The sequence below is a fragment of the Podarcis bocagei genome (genome assembly GCF_964188305.1).
Source record: "Podarcis bocagei genome assembly, chromosome: W".
Lineage (NCBI taxonomy): Eukaryota > Metazoa > Chordata > Lepidosauria > Squamata > Lacertidae > Podarcis > Podarcis bocagei.
Genome location: NC_138131.1, coordinates 2,818,341 through 2,839,421, shown reverse-complemented (window position 1 = coordinate 2,839,421; position 21,081 = coordinate 2,818,341). Strand labels below are relative to the sequence as shown.

General features: G+C 48.0%; 2 protein-coding genes across 5 annotated transcripts in view; one reads left to right on the top strand and one right to left on the bottom strand.

Annotated features, from left to right (window-relative positions):
* LOC308577831 (far upstream element-binding protein 3-like) overlaps positions 1-2,668 on the top strand; it is a 400,928-nt gene extending 398,260 nt beyond the window's left edge. For 2 of the 4 annotated variants that reach the window (XM_081178225.1, XM_081178228.1), the window contains one exon: positions 2,370-2,667. In XM_081178225.1, coding sequence (XP_081034351.1) covers positions 2,370-2,405 — 36 coding nt within the window. In that variant the 3' untranslated portion in view covers positions 2,406-2,667. Of the gene's footprint in view, positions 1-2,369 lie in introns of all 4 variants that reach the window. The other 2 variants (XM_081178227.1, XM_081178224.1) reach the window with 2 other exon arrangements.
* Positions 1-21,081, bottom strand: part of LOC308578043 (uncharacterized protein) — a gene marked incomplete at its 3' end in the record, with an annotated part of 582,197 nt that overhangs the window by 104,866 nt on the left and 456,250 nt on the right. The window lies entirely within an intron of this gene.

Below are 21,081 nucleotides of genomic sequence, written 5' to 3'. Positions count from 1 at the left end.
TCCGGGGGCTGTGTGTGCCCCCCAGGCGTGTTCTGACAATGGTTTGTGAGATTTTGAACAGCTTCGGTCCATCTGAAGCTGATACAGGCTCGTCTTATCTTGAGCCCAAGCAGAGTAGTCCACACAGCAGAAGGATAAGCAGTATGTACCACATTCTTAACTTTATTTCCACTCTATGCTGAGAGCATACAAACATGCATCTTGCCTCTGTGAGAGCAGAGAAGCAACCTCATCTTGGGGAAAAAGAACACCGAGAGAACAATGAAAAACAGGAAACCAGTGTATGTCACATCCAGTCTCCCATTCCCTTGGGAATCCAACAGTAACTCTGACTGTGGAATGTAAACAATTGTCTTGTGACAAGCATTTTGCTGCACAGTGAGGGAAATAGAAACCAACATGGTTATGGGTGCCAGAGTGGAGCTGCGACATCGGTACCAAAGCCCAAAGTGGAGCAGTGTATTGGTTCTGAGTCTGGGGTGTGCTGCAGAGTGTCCTGAGTCCTGTCTCAGTGATTTAATGAGGTATGTAACCTCTCAGTTCAACGAGTGGAGCTTGGTAAGCCGCTTGCAAGATTTATGACTGTTTGCTGTGGAATTTCCCCGGCTGAAGTAAAAGAGCCAGAGAGGGATCTATTACAAGGATTGGGAATTTCCTCATGCCCTCTTTTAACGAAGGATAATTATGCTACCTGGAATCTCAAGGTTGAGGCTTTGCTGCTGAAACAGGGTGTTTGGCACACGGTTGACCTTTGGCACACAGGTGTCTGCCAGCCCAGCCCTCCCAAAGGTGGAGGAAGGCAGATCAACAGGCTAGAGCTACGCTCACACTGGCTGTACGTGATCAGCAGCTGATCCATCTTCAGGTGAAGAGGTCAGCTCAAGATGTGTCGATTGCTCTTTGAGAGGCACATCTGAGAGTAGCTGTGGGATCAGCGTTGCTTCATTTCCAGAGGCTGTCCAAGATGGCGTTACAGCCTGGGGGAGAGCTCCAAAGGCATCTGACGCAGATGAAATACCTAAGGGAGCAGCTGGTGCAGAGGGAAGTCGCACTTCCAGAGTCTTTATTTTGCTTTATGATCTTGAATTCCCTGGGCGACAGTTACTCAGCTGTCACATCTCAGCTGGCTGTTCTGCCAACTGCTGATTTATCTGTTTCATGTGTTTGCTCTGTCCTGCTCAATGAGTCTGACCGCAGGAAGGCTATTGCTAATGATCAGGGGGAGGCTGTTGCTTCTAAAGCACCCCAGTCGGTGGCGTGGAGTGCAGAAAGTGCCACAGCTTTGAAAGCACAGCAGTGCTACAATTGCGGTGAGAAGGGGCATCTGCAAAAGGATTGTAGAAAGCGCCCAAAAGCCAAGGAAGCTACCAAGAGCTTCAAGGACAGAGGGGCCAAAGGCAAGGGTCAAGCCCAGCCCAGTTCTACCCAGGCAAAGGCTTTGATCATGCAAAGCACCAACCCAAAAGCCCAGAATGTGTTCATAATAGATTTTGGGGCATCAAGACACCTATGCTGTGACCGGCACCTCTTTGCCACCTTTAAGGCGCAACAAGGGACTGTACTTCAGGCAGATGGTCATCGCTTGCAGAGCGAAGGTATTGGTACTATTAACCTTCAGAGCATCGGGACAGCTGTGCAAAATGTACTTTTTGTTCCTGGTTTGGCTGATAATCTACTCAGCATTTCCCAGTTTACTTCGCAAGACTTTACTGTTGCCTTCAGTAAAGAGAAGTGCATCATTAGCAAGAACAATGAGAACATATTGTACGGCTATAATGTAAATGGATTGTATTTACTATCATATGGTGGTGGTGGTGGTGATGTGGTGAAAAATGAAACATGTGTTATGTCTGAAAATAAGGATCACATGAAGTGCAAGTCATGTGCAGAAACAAAGGTTGAGATAGCTCCCAGAGGGAAATTGTCTGGGGGGAAAGCTATAAAACCTTATCAGCAGGTGCACGCTGATTTAGTTGGTCCTCTATCTCCCTCTAGAAGCAATGCTAAGTATTTTCTGGTTTTGGTTGATTCTTTTTCCAGATTTACTTGGGTGTATATGCTGCAACAAAAGGATCAAGCCCTAACCAAGTTTAAGGAATTTTGTGCATGGTTGAAAAGTGTTCATAATGTGCAAATTGATTCTCTTTTCCAAGATCGGGGAGGAGTCTTTTGTTCAAAAGGTTTTGAGAGTTTCCTGACTAAGGCATTCAGCATGATGTTGGTACCCCAAGATCACCATGGCAGAATGGTTTGTGTGAAGGGGTGAACCAGATCTTGCTACAGGGCATGAAATCATAGTTGCATAATGCAAATTTGCCAAATTCATTTTGGGCTGAAGGACTGAATTGTTTTCTGTATGTTTCTAGCAGGAGATACTCCTCAGCTGTAAACAGCACACCCTATGAGAAATTGTACCAGAAGAAGCCTTTTCTCAAGCACCTGATATAATAATAATAATAATAACAACAACAACAACAGCAACAACAACAACAACAACAGTTATTGTGGAGTATGGTGGTTATAGGGTTAACCTTCTTGGTGTTCTGTATCGGGGGGGGCGTCTACGCGACGCTATGCTATCGTCACAGTCTTTCTTCTGTGAGTTGGTTTCAGTTTTAGACTGAGAGTGCTCCGGCATGGAACGGAGAGGAAATGTCTGAAAGTTCTGATGGTGATTGTCAGGGAACTGCCATCAGAGGCACGGGAGAAGGAGAGGGTCTCTGATTCTGCAGGGGAAGGTCCAAGCGCTAGAGGGAGAATCAGCTGGGAAGAAGGGGAAGAGAATGAGTGTAACACCAGGGATCCAGGAGAGCAACGGGACAGAGAGGTGCAGGGGCTCCAGGACTCTTCGTTGGAAGTTAGCGAGGAGAGCCCAAGCACCCCGCTGCCCACGCCCACCCTGCGAAGGAGACTCCCGCGCAGTGAGAGGCGGAGACGATTGGGCGTCAAACAACTCTTATGTTGGCAACGCTTTAAGAAACGCCCACAGACAGATTCTACAAGTGACTAAGGGCAGCCACGCAAATATGGGCTGCGTAGTCCGGAGGGTTTAACCAGGCAATCCGATGCTCAAACGGAGCAGGATTACGCATGAGTAACTCCCAACCACTACAGCAATCTGTCTGTCTCTGAAAGTTGCTCGTGCGCAACAAGCAGAAGGGGGCATCATGAGTAAGACCGGAGGAGCTGGAGCCACGGGAGGGGCGGCTGGAGGCCAATCGCTGGAGGAGAGAAACCGCGATTTGGAAGAGCACATAGCCATCCTGACGGCGAGGCTGGAAGAACGACGGTCGCTGGATGCTCAGGGGAAACCCACCCCCATAGCGAGGAAGGTACCGGGACTGGTGCACAATTTTGGGGGAAAGCCTCAAGAGTATGGGGCGTTTAGGACAGAAATAGAATATGCCTTGAAGCTGCAGAAAGATGATTTTGAAAATGACGCAGCCAAAGTTGCTTATATTGTGGGGCACTTGCAGGACGGGGCGAGAGAGTGGATTCGACCACTCATGGCGACGCAGAATGACGCCATGGAGGATCTATCGAAATTCTTTCAGGCGATGGACGCTATGTTCAGTAGCGATGTGCAACAGAGTGTGACCAAACGGGAACTGCTAAGCTGTAAGCAGGGAGAAGGGTCAGTTAGAGACTATTGGTCAAGTTTTGCAATGATTGTTCATCGTCTGGGGTGGCAGCTGGACTCGGAACCCATACAAATGCTATTTGAGGAGGGGTTGTCACCAACGGTCAAGGATGAGCTTTCGCGCGCACCCCGCCCACAGTCTATGGACCATCTGACCAAGGCAGCCCTTGCGATTGGAGTAAGACAGGAAGCGCGGGCTCAGGAGAGGCGGGAAGGGAGAGAGCAGCGTTGTCATGACTACCGCATTCCTAGAATGCCTAGGCAGCCTTCCCCGCCGGTGGAGCCAATGGAAATAGGCGGTGCGCGCGCCCAGGAAGTTTCAAACGCCAGCGAGAGTCGCAAAAAGGAGGGAAAGGATGTAAAAACGACCAAGAAATGTTTCCTTTCCCAAAAGCCAGAACATTTTGCCAGAGTCTGCCCACAAAGAAAGGCCTGGCAAGGAATGGTAGGGGCAGTGGGGGGCGAGGAGGAGGAACCCCAAGCTCCGGAGCAGGGAAACGGAAACGCTTGGCTGCCAATCAGCGGGCACAGCAGCCGAGCTCACAACCAATAAATGTGCCCAAACCAGATTCTCCAAGAGCAGCAATTGCCATTGAGGTGGTGCTTGAACTCCCAAATGGGCACCCAGTGAAGGTTCAAGGTATGCTGGACTCAGGAAGCTCATGCAACTTTTTTAGCAGGGACTTTGCCTTAGAGCATCAGCTTCACCTGCTACCTCTGGATGCACCTCTGCAAGTCACCACCATTGATGGGAGGGAACTGATTGGGGGGGAAGTTACACACCAGACCCCACCTATGAGAATGAGAGTGTCCAGGCACTCAGAGACAATCGCCTTCCACGTTGCCTCATTAGCGGGTCCCGCGATAATATTAGGGATGAGCTGGTTAGCGCAACATGATCCGGTGGTGGCGTGGAGGGTAAAGGGAAGGTGCCACTGCAATACGCTGATCTGAAGGAGGTTTTTAGTGAAAAGGAGGCAGATAGACTGCCACCCCACAGGCCGTTCGATTGCCAGATCAATTTGCTCCCTGGGGCGCATCTGCCGGTGGGTAAGCTGTATGCCATGTCAGACAGAGAGATGAAGGAGTTACGGGACTTTATCGACAAGAACCTAAAGAGAGGGTTTATAAGAGAGTCAAAAGCAGTGGGGGGCAGTCCAGTATTTTTTGTGGACAAAAAGGACACTGATAAACCGAGGCTGGTCGTGGACTTTAGGGGGGTAAATTTGGTGTCAGAACCTGTGACTTTCCCGATGCCCAGAATCGATGACATTCTGACAAGAGTGAGGAAGGGAAAGATTTTTACCAAGCTAGATCTGAGGGGGGCTTACAACTTAATCCGGATGAGAGAGGGGGATGAATGGAAGACCACCATGTTCACACCCCTGGGGGCCTTTGAATATCCCATTATGCCTTTCGGATTACAGTCAGGCTCCGCCTGTTTTCAAGCGTTCATGTACCACGTGTTGGGGGCTCTGCTTTACAAGAACTGTGTAGCATTCCTGGACGACGTCTTGATTTATTCAGAAAATGAGGAGCAACATGCGAGAGATGTCAGGGAAGTGCTACAACGTTTGCAGAAACACCAGTTGTGGGTCAAGCTAGAGAAATGTCAGTTTCATGCCCGAGAGGTGGAGTTCCTGGGGTACATGCTATCTGACAAAGGCTTAGAGATGGACCCAAGCAAGGTGCAAGCAGTATTGGAGTGGAAGACCCCAAAGACACGAAAGGATGTGCAGAGGTTCCTAGGTTTTGGCAATTTCTACAGGAAGTTCATCGTGAACTTCGCACACTTGACGGCCCCAATCACGGACTGTCTCAGCAGTAAAAGAAAGTTTGTGTGGACGGAGGAAGCTCAGCAATCCTTTGAAAGATTGAAGAAGGCATTCGCGTCGGAGGAACAATTACTACATGTGGATTTGGAGAAACCAATGAGGGTGGAGACGGACGCATCAGACAGAGCCATCGGGGCGGTTCTGTTGCAGCCAGGACGGAACCAGCAAGAATGGAAACCGTGCGCCTTCTTCTCGAGGAAGCTGAGCAAGTCGGAACAAAACTACACCGTGTACGACCGAGAACTGCTAGCAATTTACGCCGCCTTTCGTCGGTCGCGCCATTTGCTGATAGGGGCGCAGCATAAGATCCAGGTCTGCACAGATCACAAGAACTTGGAATATTGGCAGACAGCACGGGTACTCAACCAGAGACAGATTCGCTGGGCGCAGGAGTTTTCCAAGTTTTCTTTCGAAATCCAGTATGTGCCCGGTGAGCAAAACGTGAGAGCAGACACTCTTTCGCGGAAACCAGAGTACTTCGAAGGAGAAGGGCCACCGGAGACCCGCCACGTCATACCTGAGGACCGATGGGTGTGGGGGGGTACTCTAGTGGGCACGAGAGAACTGGCAGGACTCACTAGGGATGATGAATTCGCCCGGACCAAAATCAGGGAACTCCAAGAGGGGAGGGGAGCACCAGAGGGGTTTGAAGAGAAGGAAGGGGTGTTGTACTACAGGGGGGCGATGTACGTACTGGGGGAGGCTCTAAGAAGAAGGGTACTCAAACAACTACATGACACCCCCACAGCGGGACATTTTGGGCAACACAAAACCATGATGCTGGTGACCCGACAATTTCGGTGGCCACGGGTGAGGGAAGATGTACGTGAATATGTAAGAGGGTGTGACCGCTGCCAGAGGGCCAAAGGGGAACGCACGATGCCAGCAGGTTTGCTGGAACCCTTACCCACGCCAAACAAACCCTGGGAGGTGGTGTCAATTGATTTCATGACGGATTTGCCCAAATCGAGGGAAAAAACAGCAGTGATGGTAGTAGTAGACTTGCTAACCAAAATGTGCCACTTTATCGCCTGCTCCCATGCGGTGACGGCGGAAGAAACAGCACGGTTGTTTGTAGAACACATTTTTAGGCTGCATGGCGCCCCCTTGAGGGTTTTATCTGACCGCGGAAAACAATTTACTTCCCGGTTCTGGAGGAAGCTCATGAGCCTACTGCAAGTCGAGGTCAGCTTCTCGACAGCGAGACACCCAGAAACCAATGGGCAGGCGGAAAGGGCCAACAGTGTACTCCAGCAATACTTACGCTGCTACGTTAGCGAAAGGCAGAATGATTGGGTAGAAAAATTAGCGCTAGCAGAATTTGCGTACAATAATGCAGAACATGTGTCCACTGGTATGAGCCCCTTCTTGGCCAATTATGGGTGTCATCCCAGGGCATTCCCGGGCAATGAGGAACAGAGCTGGAGTGTGCCTGCGGCTGAACAGTTTGTGGAAGAAATGGAAGCGTTACATCAACAGCTCAAGATGAACCTAGAAAGGGCTAAAGCCAGTTACAAGAAGCAAGCAGATAAACACCGGAGGGAAGGGGAAACCATTAGGGTGGGGGATCGCGTGTGGTTGTCCACTCAAGGGTTACCCTTTAAGGGAGGGTGCAAGAAGTTGCAGCCCAGAAGACTGGGCCCGTTTTGAAGTTATACAACAGATAAACCCAGTGGCGTTCAAGCTCAGGTTGCCCAACAACATGAAAATACATCCCGTGTTCCACAGATCCTAGCTCTCACCACACAGAGAGGGGCGGGAATTCGAGGGGCGGGAGGTAGAAGTCTTGCCACAACCACAGGTAGAAGAGAGGGAGCACCAGAGCTCGGCCGCAGAGATAGTGGATTCAAGGTGGCAAGGGCGGTAGGTGCAGTACTTGGTGGCGTGGGAAGGAGAACCCTGGTTGGAAAACACGTGGGTGCCGGCAGAGGCAGTTGGCGACGAGCATATGGTGGAAGTGCTCCACCGACGGTTCCCAGATAAACCCAAGCCCTTAGAGCGATTCTGGGAAGAACAGTTCGGCACCACGGAGGAGGAAGAGAGTTTCGAAGGGTTTTCAGAATCCGAAGAAGAATCGGATTGGGAGAGTCATTCCTTGGGTGGGAACCTTAGCAGGTGGGAAGAGGTGTTCACACCCACAGATGAGGAGGAGAGCTCTTTCAGGGGTTTCCTTGGCTCGCCGACCAGAGAAGAGGCCGCAACAGAGCACCCGGGTCGGAGGGGGAGTGAAGGGGGCCCTGGGAGGGAGGTGGATGTCAGGGAACTGCCATCAGAGGCACGGGAGAAGGAGAGGGTCTCTGATTCTGCAGGGGAAGGTCCCAGCGCTAGGGGGAGACTCAGCTGGGAAGTAGGGGAAGAGAATGAGTATAACACCAGGGATCCAGGAGAGCAACGGGACAGGGAGGTGCATGGGCTCCAGGACTCTTCGTTGGAAGTGAGTGAGGAGAGCCCAAGCACCCCGCTGCCCATGCCCACCCTGCGCAGGAGACTCCCGCGCAGTGAGAGGCGGAAACGATTGCGCGTCAAACAACTCTTATGTTGGCAACGCTTTAAGAAATGCCCACAGACAGATTCTACAAGTGACTAAGGGCAGCCACGCTGAGATGGGCTGTGCAGTCCGGAGGGTTTAACCAGGCAATCTAATGCTCAAACGGAGCAGGATTACGCACGAGTAACTCCCAACCACTACAGTGATTTACTGCTGTAAATAAACGCTTATAGATAGAAGAAGCTGTCTCTGGACTGTATCACTCCCTCTTCTCTCACACGGAAGGCAAAATGCTGCATCTCTGCAATTTTTTCCTACCTAGGTCGTTTTTCTCAGAGTGTGCGCAAGGGGAAATGGCTGGACGGTGGAATCATATTTCCTCAGTTATAATTATAATTATAATTATAATTTATTATTTATACCCCACCCATCTGGCTGAGTTTCCCCAGCCACTCTGGGCGGCTCCCAATCGAGTGTTAAAAACAATACAGCATTAAATATTAAAACTCCCCTAAACAGGGCTGCCTTCAGATGTCTTTTAAAGATAGGATAGCTGCTTATTTCCTTCACATCTGAAGGGAGGGTGTTCCACAGGGTGGGCGCAACTACTGAGAAGGCCCTCTGTCTGGTTCCCTGTAATCTCACTTCCCGCAATGAGGGAACTGCCAGAAGGCCCTCAGCACTGGATCTCAGTGTCCGGGCTGAACGATGGGAGTGGAGACGCTCCTTCAGGTATACAGGACCGGGGCCGGTTTAGGGCTTTAAAGGTCAGCACCAACACTTTGAATTGAGCTCTGAAACGTATTGGGGAGCCAATGCAGATCTCTCAGGACCGGTATTATGTGGTCCCGGCGGCCACTCCCAGTCACCAGTTTAGCTGCCGCGTTCTGGATTAATTGTAGTTTCTGGGTCACCTTCAAAGGTAGCCCCACGTAGAGCGTATTGCAGTAGTCCAAGTGGGAGATAACTAGAGCATGCACCACTCTGGTGAGACAGTCTGCGGACAGGTAGGGTCTTAGCCTGCGTTCCAGGTGGAGCTGGTAGACAGCCGCCCTGGACACAGAATTAACCTGCGCCTCCATGGACAGCTGTGAGTCCAAAATGACTCCCAGGCTGCACACCTGGTCCTTCAGGGGCACAGTTACCCCATTCAGGACCAGGGAATCCCCCACCCCCGCCCACCCCGTCCCCCCAAAACAGTACTTCTGTCTTGTCAGGATTCAACCTCAATCTGTTAGCCGCCATCCATCCTCCAACCGCCTCCAGGCACTCACACAGGACCTTCACCGCCTTCACTGGTTCTGATTTAAAAGAGAGGTAGAGCTGGGTGTCATCTGCATACTGATGAACACCCAGCCCAAACCCCCTGATGATCTCTCCCAGTGTCTTCAACGTCTGTAACCCAAGGTACCACTGTAAAATCATTGCTCCGACTCACTACTCATTGCCTCTCATTGGAGAGTTATTGGAGAGGTTGAGGTCTGCAAAGTGCTACACAAAATTGGACCTGAGGGGGCCTATAACCTCATTCGCATACAGGGGGGGATGAGTGGAAGACTACGTTCCGCACCCGCTATGGCAGCTTTGAGCACCTAGTCATGCCCTTCAGAATGCTGACAGGGACAGCAACATTCCAAGCCTTCATCAACCACGTGCTGGGGGACTTTGTGGATCAGTACGTGGTAGTTTATTTAGATGACATCCTGGTGTACTTTGAGAACCAAGCTCAACATGTGCAGCATGTCTAGGCAGTACTGCAAAGGCTGCAGGAGCATCAGCTGTATGTCAAGTTGGAGAAATGCCAGTTTCATGCCACCACCATGGATTTCCTGGGGTATTGTCTCAACCCCTAGGGGGTAAAGATGAACCCAGCCAAGATGCAGAGCATGAGCACTTGGCAGACCCCAAGGACAAAAAAGGATTTGCAGAGATTCCCGGGATTCACCAACTACTACCAGACGTTATTACCCGGCTATTTGAGACTCGCCACTCCCCTCTAGGACTGTTTGAGAGGCAAGCAGCCATTATGGTGGGCTGCAGAGACGCAATAGGCATTTGAGCGCCTAAGACAGTTCTCCTCGGATGTGTATCTTGCGCATGCAGACCCCCTTCAGCCATTCCTGGTGGAGACTGAGGCCTCCAACAGGGCCATTGGCGCTGTGTTGCTTGCACCCTCCACTTGAGGAAGTTGAATCCCTTGGAGTGGAATTATACTATCTGGGAAAAGGAACTGCTGGCCATCAAGGAAGCCTTTAAAGCAGGTATGGGCAAACTCGGCCCTCCAGATGTTTTGGGACTACAACTCCCATTATCCCTAGCCAACAGGACCAGTGGTCAGGGATTGTGGGAATTGTAGTCCAAAACATCTGGAGGGCCAAATTTGCCCATGCCTGCTTTACAGGCTGGAGACATTTCCTGGAAGGTGCCCAGCACCAGGTGAAGGTACGCACCAACCATCGGAACCTCGAGTACTGGCAGACAGCACACCATCTCAATCAGAGGCTGATCCATTAGGATCAATTCTTTGCAAGGCTCGATTTCAGAGTCGTATATGTACCAAGCAAGCAGAATGAGGGAGCGGATGTTCTATCCTGGAAGCCCAAGTTGGGGGGGGGGGTGGCCCTACTCTAGAGCCGCAAAACATTGAGCCTGGGACAGCTACAGCTAGCATCAGAGTCAGCCACGGTGGTCTCTGATTTCCAACAACAGATGGTGGCTGCCACCTTCACCAAAGACAAGCTGGCAGCGCTGAGGGAAGGCAGCACAGAGGTGGAACTGTTTTCTAAGAAAAATGGCCTGCTTTACCATGGAGAGGTGCTCTACGTAACCACCAGAGAAATCCGAGTGAAAGTTCTGCATCAGTGCCATGACAGCCTGATGACGGGCCACTTCAGATAGCTCAAGATTTTGTATTATTTGACGTAGGAGTTTTGATAGCCTTGAGTATGCGAGGCCATCAAAGAGTATGTCCTTCTCCTGTAGGGAGGGAAATATGATCCTTTGTGGGTTGTCACTGCCCATCTCACCACTGGCAGGAAGTAACCGAGAGAGAGAGAGAGAGAGAGAGAGAGAGAGAGAGAGAGAGAGAGAGAGAATGAATATGTATACCTAGGGCAGGGATAACCCCTTTATCTATAGTTCCAACTTCCTGCCAGCCACTGGTAGGATGTCCTGTTGGCTTCTCTAGGTATGGCAAAAGAGAAGAGGCAGGAAGGCCATCTTGGAAGGGATTAATCCTTTGTTTACTCCTTGATCCTCCTTCTGCTCCCTTCTGCTACTTACAGCCTGGGAGGCTTTCTGGGTGCTCAGGGGAGGGGGGAAGAGCCTTGGGAAGGGCTTAAACAGGCAAAAAGGACTTTGCTCAGGAGGAGAGTTGCTTTTGGAGATGGATCTTTCTGCAGACTCATCAGAGGAATCACTGGGCACCTGTGCAAGGGGCCATGTGATTGTTAGTTTCTGTTTCTCACTGTGCAGCTGCTTGGAGTCACAGGACTGTGTTTACATTCCAGACACAGTCCAGGCTGTTGGCAGTCTCACGGGAAAGGGAGACGGGATGTGACATTAGTGGTTTCCTGTTTCCTTTGTTCCTTTGTTTCAGTTGCTCTCTGCTTTCATAGAGAGAGGATGTCTTTTCTGTTCTGCGTAGTTTAGAAATAAAACTCTTTAAAATGTAGCCATAAATCTCATCACTTCCGCATGCTGTTTTGATGCTCTGCTGGGAGGACGTGCCTGAGGCCTTATCAAAGGCTCAGGTCGTCAATTAACCGTCGGGAGGCGATTCTGAAGGCTGGGGAAGAAAATGAGCTTTATCAGCTTGGCCGAGCAGAGATCCTGATATTTTTGGTTATGGGCCCAGATGAACGGCAGAAGAACGGAACGCAGCTTATCTTCTCTGCGTGTCAAGAAGATTGATGAGAGGTATGTGCTCGAGCCCCGGGAAGCCTGCCAGTCCCTAATTGATGGCATTAAGGGGTGGACTTTGGACTTCAAGCAGAAGGCCTCAGGAAGTGTGCTTTTGGAATGCAACTGTTAAATAGACGCAGCTTGCTTTAAAAGACACTGAGATGGCCAGTCCAAGAGTAATGGGCTCTTGAGAACGTGTTTGGTTTTCCAAAGCTCGGAAAAGGGAATTATCAAAACTGGGTGCAGTATGCAGAGGCTCTGCTATGAAAAGAGGGTCTGTTTAATGTGATATCAGACGTCCCCCCCCCCCAGCTCCAATGACTGATGAATGGAAGGCTAAGGATTCCAAAGCAAGGGGAACCCTGATGCTTATTGTGTCCCCTGAAGAGCTATGTCTTTTGCATGACAAGGCCTCAGAGAAAGAAATGTGGGACAGTTTGCAAGAGTCACATTTGAGAACAGAAGCAGGAGCTTCTTGGTTCTTTTATGCCAAGCTGCATGATATGGCACTTGTTGAAGGAGCATGTTCAGTTTCGGTTTCAGTTTCTGTTAATTGGTTCTCGTGAGAAACTTGCAGATTCTAGCTTCACCAATTAACTCCAGCTGGTGGCAATTTACTCTTGGCAGAAAGCCCAGGTCTGCTTGACCTAGAAACTACTCACTCTGATTGGTTAACGAGCAGCACTCAACTCTGTTATCTAGGGATTGCTAGCACAGTTTGGTGTGAGGTGTGTTAGGAGTTAGAAGTGCTGTGTATGGTTATGAGAGAGAGAGAGAAAGAAAGAAAGAGAGGGTTTATTTTGCTTTTATTTGTATGCAGAAACTCTGCTGGTTTTATTTTTCTCTTTTAATAAATCCTGTAAATAGTTCTTCTGAGTCTAGCTGACTAGTCATTACTGCCGCAACTAGCTTCCTCGCTGTGCAGGAAAACTCTGCTACGTTTGGGCTAAAGCCAGTAGGGCTATGCCTGACACTCCAAAGTTCCATGAGGTTATGGGCATTGTACTGCCAGCCTGAGTTGCGGTGGTGTCAGCATCAACGGCGTTGGTTCCAGTAGTTCCAGAAGTTGTTGTTCCTGGCTGGTTCCTGACCGTGGTGAGCTGGTGACGCAGCGGACACAAGGACAACAGCTGCAGCGTGTGAGTGCTGGGTGCTGTGGTTCCTGTTTTCTCTCTCGGTGGTCGTGAGTAGCTGGTTCCGGGTTCCAGGGACATCGCTCTCAAGATGGCCTCACAACCAGTTCAGATGGCTTTTGAGCGTCTGAATGACTCCAATTACTTGCTGTGGTCGGAACGCATGCAGGCAGTGCTGCAGAGGGATCGTCTCTGGCAAGTGGTGAGTAAGTTTCCTGCGAAGCCTGATGATGAAGACCTTGATAAAGACCAAAGAGCAAGGGCCACAATTGTCTTGGGGCTGGAAGATTCCCAGTTGCCGTATGTGAGGGGAATCAAGACAGCTAGAGGTGTGTGGCAAGCACTTAAAGAACTCCATGTGCGTGAGACAGCGGTTTCCAAGCTGTTCATTCGCAAGGCATTGTACAAGGCAATGTTACAGCCTGGGGTTACAATGCAGGAACACCTACACAGTTTACAGTTAAAGTTTTCTGCGCTACAGGAAAGAGACTGTGCCTTAGACCAGCAGGAGAAGGTGGCTATTATTTTGAGTTCTCTCCCGGAAAGCTGGGATAATTTAGTTTTGTCTCTAGAAGGCATACAGGAGCGTGATTTATCAGTCAGTTACGTTACTGGGCGTTTGATTGAAGAATGGCAGAAGAGGCAAGAAAGGTCGGTGGCTGCAGAGGCTTCTACTGGTGGACGGTTTGGAGGGAGTTCTCATGCCGTGCCAGAGGTGAAGCAAAAGCAGCGTACTGGTGAGGAGTCAGCGTTTGCTGTTAGGCGTTGTTTCCGATGTGGGTCTTCAGCGCATCTAAAACGACAATGTCCGGAGTTGGTCAAGTCTCAGTTGCCGGTGCAGGAGCAGAGACGAGATCAGCAGCAGCAGCAGCGTAAAAAGAAATTCTTCAAACGAAAACAGTCGGCTCAGCTGGTGACCGGCGAGGTCAAGATTGCTGATGAGAAACAAGCGGTCTGGGTGGTCGATTCGGGAGCATCTCGCCACATCGTGAATTCAGATGAATTGTTTGTTTCCAAGAACTCAGCACAGCGCAGCCAGGTGGCTCTAGCAGACGGAAGTACTTCCGAAGTGATTTCGGGGGGTGCAGTTTTTGTTCCTTGTCTTCGTGAATGCCTGCAAAATGTACTTTGTGTGCCTTCATTAAGGAGCAATCTGATGTCTGTAGATTGTTTGCTAAAAGCTGGGTTTAAAGTGCATTTTGAAGGAGACAGTTGCATTATTAAGAAGGCTGGTGAGATTTTAGGCACTGCTAAGTCAGAGGGAGGCTTGTTTTGGCTTAAAGCAGGATCTCAAATTGCAGCAGTAGTCAGTAAATCTCAGCCTGCAGTGAATAACAAAGCTATACATGACAACTGTGTGCACTTATTGCATAGGAAAATGGGGCATGCTTGCTGGAAAAGTGTACTAAAAATGTCTGAATTGGCTGATGGGGGTAATTTAAAGAGTTGTAACAAGTACCTTGATTGTAATGTCTGTAAAAAGGTTAAAACCCACAGAGTCTCTTACCCCAGAAGTGACAGAGTTAGTGAGTCACCGCTACAGCTGGTTCACATGGACGTAATTGGTCCATTTGCTGTAAGCAGGGGTGGATCGCGCTTTTCACTAACAATTGTGGATGACGCCACGCGTTATTCTTGGGTTTTTCCCATGAAGAATAAGGGTGACGTGTTCACTAAGTTTAAAGGCTGGGTGGCATCTGTGGAAAGATTTCTGTCCATTAAACTCAGAAGGATTCAGATGGACAGAGGTGGCGAATTTATGTCAAATGCCTTTAAAGATTGGTTACAAAAGCGTGGCATTGGGCATAGAAAAACGAACGTTTTTTCCCCAGAGGAGAATGGCGTTGCAGAGCGAAAAAACAGATCTTTACAAGATATGATGTTTGCCATGCTTGATGATGCTGATTTACCCATGTCTTATTGGGGGGAGAGCATGCTCACCGCGTGTTATCTCCAAAATAGGCTCTTTCATCAAACAATAGGTACAACCCCGTACTTTAAATTGTTTCAGAAGAAACCTAAAATTGACCATTTGCATGTGTTTGGATCAAAAGCCTGGGTATTAATTCCGAAACAAATGAGAAAGAAGGGAGATCCTAAGACCAAACAGTTAGTGTTTGTGGGTTACCAGGAGCTGGGAAAAGGTTTCCGCTTTGCAGAAGGGACAAATGGCATTGTGATCTCCAGGAATGCCAGTTTTTGTGAACATAGTGGCTGGGAGAGACTACATGCCAATACTGAGGTTTGGTTTGAACCTTCCCAGGAGCTTCATGACTCTGAAGGTAAACATAGAGAATCAGAGTCTGAGGGGGAGGAAAGTTCAGATAAGAGCTCTCAGGAAAGTGAAGTTAGCCAGAGACCAGTTGCCAAGCAACAAAAGAGAGGTCGTAGTTCTGAGGAGGAAAGTGGGTCAGAAGAAAAATTTTCTCCCAGAAGATCTAAAAGACAAAACAAAGGAGTGCCTCCGGTGCGTTTTTCTCCTGATACTGCAAATGTGTTTAGTGTAAGTGCAGAACCCAAGAGTTTTCAGGAGGTGTTAAAGTTACCAAAAGAGGAGGCAGAGCGCTGGAAACAGGCAATGGAGGAAGAGATGTCCTCTCTGAATGAGCACAAGGTTTTTACACCAGTAGCAGCGCCTGAGGGGGCAAAGATTGTAGGCTGCAGGTGGGTGTACGAAAGACTTAGGCCCGGTTAGGACATATCTAGGGTTGGAAGTGTGCTGGGCCCAAGATGGCAGCTGCCTAATTAGTCAGCAGAACAAAGTTAAACAACTACTGACTACATACAGGATGCAGGATTGCAAAGGGGCAGCGGTGCCTATGGATCCAGGTTTCATAAAAACACTTCATATAGATGAGAGTCCTGATTTTGAACATCCTGATGTATATCACTCTGTAATTGGAAGTTTATTGTATATAGCACAGTGGTCCAGACCTGATATTAGCTATGCAGTAGGCATATTAAGTAGATTGGTCTCAAAACCCACACTAAATGCCTGGAAAGGGGTAAAACAAGTTCTGAGGTATCTCAAACAGACAATTGGCTATATGTTACAATTAAATTCTTCAGAGGATGAAATGTTGAGTTGCTACTGTGATAGTGACTGGGGAAATTTGCCAGATAGAAAATCTGTCACAGGACTAGTCATAATGGTCGGTGGAGCTTTAATCAGCTGGCGGTCACGCAAGCAAGACATTGTAAGTGTGTCATCAACGGAATCAGAGTATGCCGCATTGAGTGAATTGTGCAACGAGGTGATTTATTTCAAGCATTTGTTAACAGATTTAAATGTAAATTGTGGAGAACCAGTACAAGTTTACATTGATAATCAAGCTTGTATAACCTTAAGTAAAACAGAGGGCTTCAAATCGCGTTCAAAACATATCTCTGTAAAATACCAAAATGTACGTTGCTGTGTACAAGACAATGTAATCACCTGTACTTATGTGTCAAGTGAAGAAAATGTAGCAGATGTGTTAACTAAACCATTGGCAAAGGTAAAGAACAAGCGAATGTGCAAGGGTTTAGGTTTGCTGGAAAAATGATCTCCTACATAGGTGTATTTGGTGTTAATTGTTCAGCAGAATCTGTGAGGGGGTGTTCAGTTTCGGTTTCAGTTTCTGTTAATTGGTTCTCGTGAGAAACTTGCAGATTCTAGCTTCACCAATTAACTCCAGCTGGTGGCAATTTACTCTTGGCAGAAAGCCCAGGTCTGCTTGACCTAGAAACTACTCACTCTGATTGGTTAACGAGCAGCACTCAACTCTGTTATCTAGGGATTGCTAGCACAGTTTGGTGTGAGGTGTGTTAGGAGTTAGAAGTGCTGTGTATGGTTATGAGAGAGAGAGAGAAAGAAAGAAAGAGAGGGTTTATTTTGCTTTTATTTGTATGCAGAAACTCTGCTGGTTTTATTTTTCTCTTTTAATAAATCCTGTAAATAGTTCTTCTGAGTCTAGCTGACTAGTCATTACTGCCGCAACTAGCTTCCTCGCTGTGCAGGAAAACTCTGCTACGTTTGGGCTAAAGCCAGTAGGGCTATGCCTGACACTCCAAAGTTCCATGAGAGCAGACATACGTGCTCACCTCATGGAAATGCAGAATCTCGGGCATGAGTTGCAACAGCGTGGAATCACCTTTCCAGAGGCTGTGTATTCCTTCATGATTCTACATTATTTGGGTTCAAGTTGGGAAGCGATTGCCAGCCAGCTTGCTCTTTTGCCTACTGCTCAGCTAACGGTAGCGCATGTTACTGCTGTGGTGTTGAATGAAGAGGATCGGCGCAGTGCTAGCTGCATCACTAAGGGGGAGTCCTCACAGACGTCATCCCAGTATGCAGTGGAACCACTAGATGTTGCCAAAGCTTTGAAGGCAGTGAAATGCTACTCGTGTGGATGTCTAGGCCATGTGAAGAGGGAGTGCAAACATACCAAGGCCAAGGCAACAGAGCAGCGCAGCGAAAGCTCAATGCGTGGAAAAGGCAAAGGCAAAGGTCCGATGTCCAGGACAATGCAACACAAGGCAATGGTCTCACGCTTCACTCCAAAGGTCCAGAAGACATCTAGATCTTTCTTCGTCATCGACTTGGGAGCGACCAGACACATTTGTTGGGACAAACACCTGTTCGTGTCCTTTACTCCGCAGGAAGGTGTGATTCACCAAGCGGATGTGTCAGGGAACTGCCATCGGAAGGACAGGAGGTGGAAGGGCTCACACAGGTTGGGAGAGACTTAGCAGCTGAAGAGGGAACCAGCAGGGGGAGAGGAGGTGATCCGAGGGAAAGTGAGCAGGAGGGATGGCTCAGAGACACTTCCAGCGAAAGCAGTGGGGAGGTTTCAGGACCTCCTGTAGGGACACCCACTCCTCGCCGGAAACTGTCACGCAGAGAGTCCAGAAGACGTGTTTCCGTTAAGGAGATTTTATGTTGGAAGAGATTCCGAAAGCAACCACTGTCGGAATCTGCCAGCGACTGACGGAGCCATGCTTAAGGGGCTCCGTTACAGACAGAGGTTTGCGGACTTGACCAAACTCTGAGGGACTTGGATTTTACGCACAAGCAGCTCATCATCCCATCACAGGATGACCAAACGATCTCCAGTCAAGGCAATGGAACAGTTGTTCTTCACAGCTTGGCTGCATCGATACGCAACGTTTTTGTTCCAGATGCTGCACACAACCTACTGAGTGTCTCGCAGCTGACTGAATAGGACATAGACGTTTCCTTCAAGAAGAGGAAGTGCACCATCACCAAGAAAGATGACTTTGTATTGCATGCTGATTATATTGATCGTTTCTTTGTATTGCATTATGATGATTCTGTTGATGTTGTGCAGGATGAAACTTGTTGTGTTGCAGATACTAACAATGTTTTGCATGCAGGATGTATTCATGATTATCACAGGAAACTTGGTCATATAAACTTCAAGGCAGTTTCCGAAAGGCCTGCCTTAGCTGAACCCTGCAGGTACCACATGAAGTGTAAGGCATGCGCAGCAAACAAGGACAAAATGGCTGCAAAAGGTAAGGTGTCTAGTAGACAAGCTACAGAACCATACCAGGTAGTGCATGCTGATCTCGTTGGTCCACTAACACCCTCTTTGGGTGGAGCCAGGTACTTCATGGTCCTCATTGATTCATTTTCCATGTACAGTTATGTGTTCAATCTCCAGCAGAAATCAGAAGCGTTTCCTAGGTTCAAGGAATTCTGTGCTTGGTTGAAAAATGTGCATGATAAACAGATGAAATGTTTGTTTACAGATCGAGGGGGAGAATTCACTTCTCAGCAGTTTGAAGCTTTTCTGACTGAGAAAGGAATTCAACATGATTTGTCAAGTCCACGGTCTCCTTGGATGAATGGACTTTGTGAAAGGGCAAGCCAAACATTGCTTCAAGGCTTGAAAACCTTGCGGCATGATGCCAATCTTCCAGAGAGTTATTGGGCAGAATCGGTCAGCTGTTTTGTTTACACTTATAATCGCAGATTATTATCACCGATTGGTTGTACCCCCTATGAAAAGATGTTTGGCAAGAAACCATACATCACGCACATGAGAATTTTTGGTTCTGACATGTGGGTTCACACAACACAAAGCTCCAAGTTAGGCAAACGTGGTTTGCATGGTATCTTTCTAGGATATCAGAAAGGTTCTTACAGAGTAATGATGACTGACACTAATACAATTAGACTCACTAGAAGTGTTGAGTACAATGCCAAGTGGGGGGAGAATGTGGGAATTTTCCAATGTTATCCTGATGACAGTGAGGAGTCTGAGGATAAACAGCAGCAAAACCCCACACCCACTGATGAAGGTTCTGATTCTGAATCTGAAACTGAATCAGATGGTTCAGAGGATTTCAAGAGTGCTAAGGCCTCTATGCGACTCTCTGAAGGCTCTGATCGAGAATTGGAGGAACCACTGTTTACTATAGGCCACTTTTCTCCTAAGAAAGAAGAGGAGAGTGTTGAAGACTTACGTCTAATTTGCAGGTCTGAAAGAGCCACGAAAGGTAGACCTCCAAAGAGATTTGCTGATGAATTTGCTAAAGCAGCAAAAGCTGTAACTGCTGTTAATAACTCCAAGAAGGTATTTGAACCTTCAAGGTTCCAAGAGATCCAGGCTTTGGATTCGAATGATGCTGAGCCATGGTTAACTGCCATGAAGGCTGAGCTTGATTCCTTAGAGAGGAACAAAACATGGGAGCTAGTTCCAACAGTTCCAGGGATGAAACTGCTTGACAGCAAATGGGTATTCAAAGCAAAGACAGATCAGAATGGCAAGATAGACACAAAGCCAGAATGGTAACCAGAGGTTTTTCACAGGTACCAGGAGAAGACTATCACGAGATCAACTCACCCACCATGAGATATGAGAGCATTAGGCTTATGCTCAAAATTGCTGCAGAAGAGAATCTACACGTTTCTCATCACGATGTGAATACAGCATTTTTGTACGGAACCTTAGGTGAATCACTTTATATGCTTCCACCTGATGGCGTACAGGCAAAACAGGGATTTGTTTGTTCTCTGAAGAAGTCCCTATATGGTCTCAAGCAAAGTGCACGATGCTGGCACTCTAAACTCACTGAAGTGTTATTTTCTCTGGGTTTTCAGCAAGGTAGTGCTGATCCATGTGTATTTGTCAAAGAGGAAGGGCAAAAGAAGCTGTATTGCTTGTTTTATGTTGATTTTTTATGTTTTATGTTGATTTTTTCTTTTGGAAGGATGTCAAAATGTACAACAGTGCCCTAGCTCAACTGAAAGAGCACTTTGACATGAAAGATCTTGGTGAGGTAACCAACTACCTATCTCTGGAAACAGAGAGTTACCAAGATGGTAATATTCTTGTACACCAGTCACAGAAAATTGCTGATGTGTTAAGCAAACGAAACCTGATGGATGCTAACCCTGTAGACACACCGATGACAACAGGTTATCAGGTAGATGACACTGAATGAACATTTTCTGACGCTACCCTGTACAGAAGTGTGGTAGGCAAACTAAACTTCATTGCCAGATGTTCAAGACCTGACATTGCTGTTAGCTGTAATTTGCTAAGCAGACAAGTCAACAATCCTACTGTTAAGGATTGGAAAGCTCTGAAACACATAGCAAACTATTTGAAAGGCACTATGCACTACAGACTGAGATTTAACAATCAGAAGTCTGGTGGTCTTGAGATATTTGCAGATGCAAGTTTTGGAAGTGACACTACAGACAGGAAAAACATGTCTGGAGTTTGCTACATGTACAACCAGGGTCTTTTTGATTGGTCGTGCAAGAATCAAACAACAGTAAGCTTAATTTCTTGTGAAGCTGAACTGAATGCACTGTCTTATTCACTTGTGGATTGTGAATGGTTGTTACAATTGTGCAAAGACATGAGAATTCCTGTCAAATGTCCAATCCAGGTTTATCAGGACAACAAAGCAAAGAGGAGTTCATTGAACTTATTAACAGTGATGCAGCGACAACTGATTTCTCTACAATGCCAGTTACAAAATTCTGGATCATGTGTTTGCAGTCATATCCTGTTATGTCTGAGACTGTGTTGCGCCTTCTTCTTCCATTTTCAACAACATATCTTT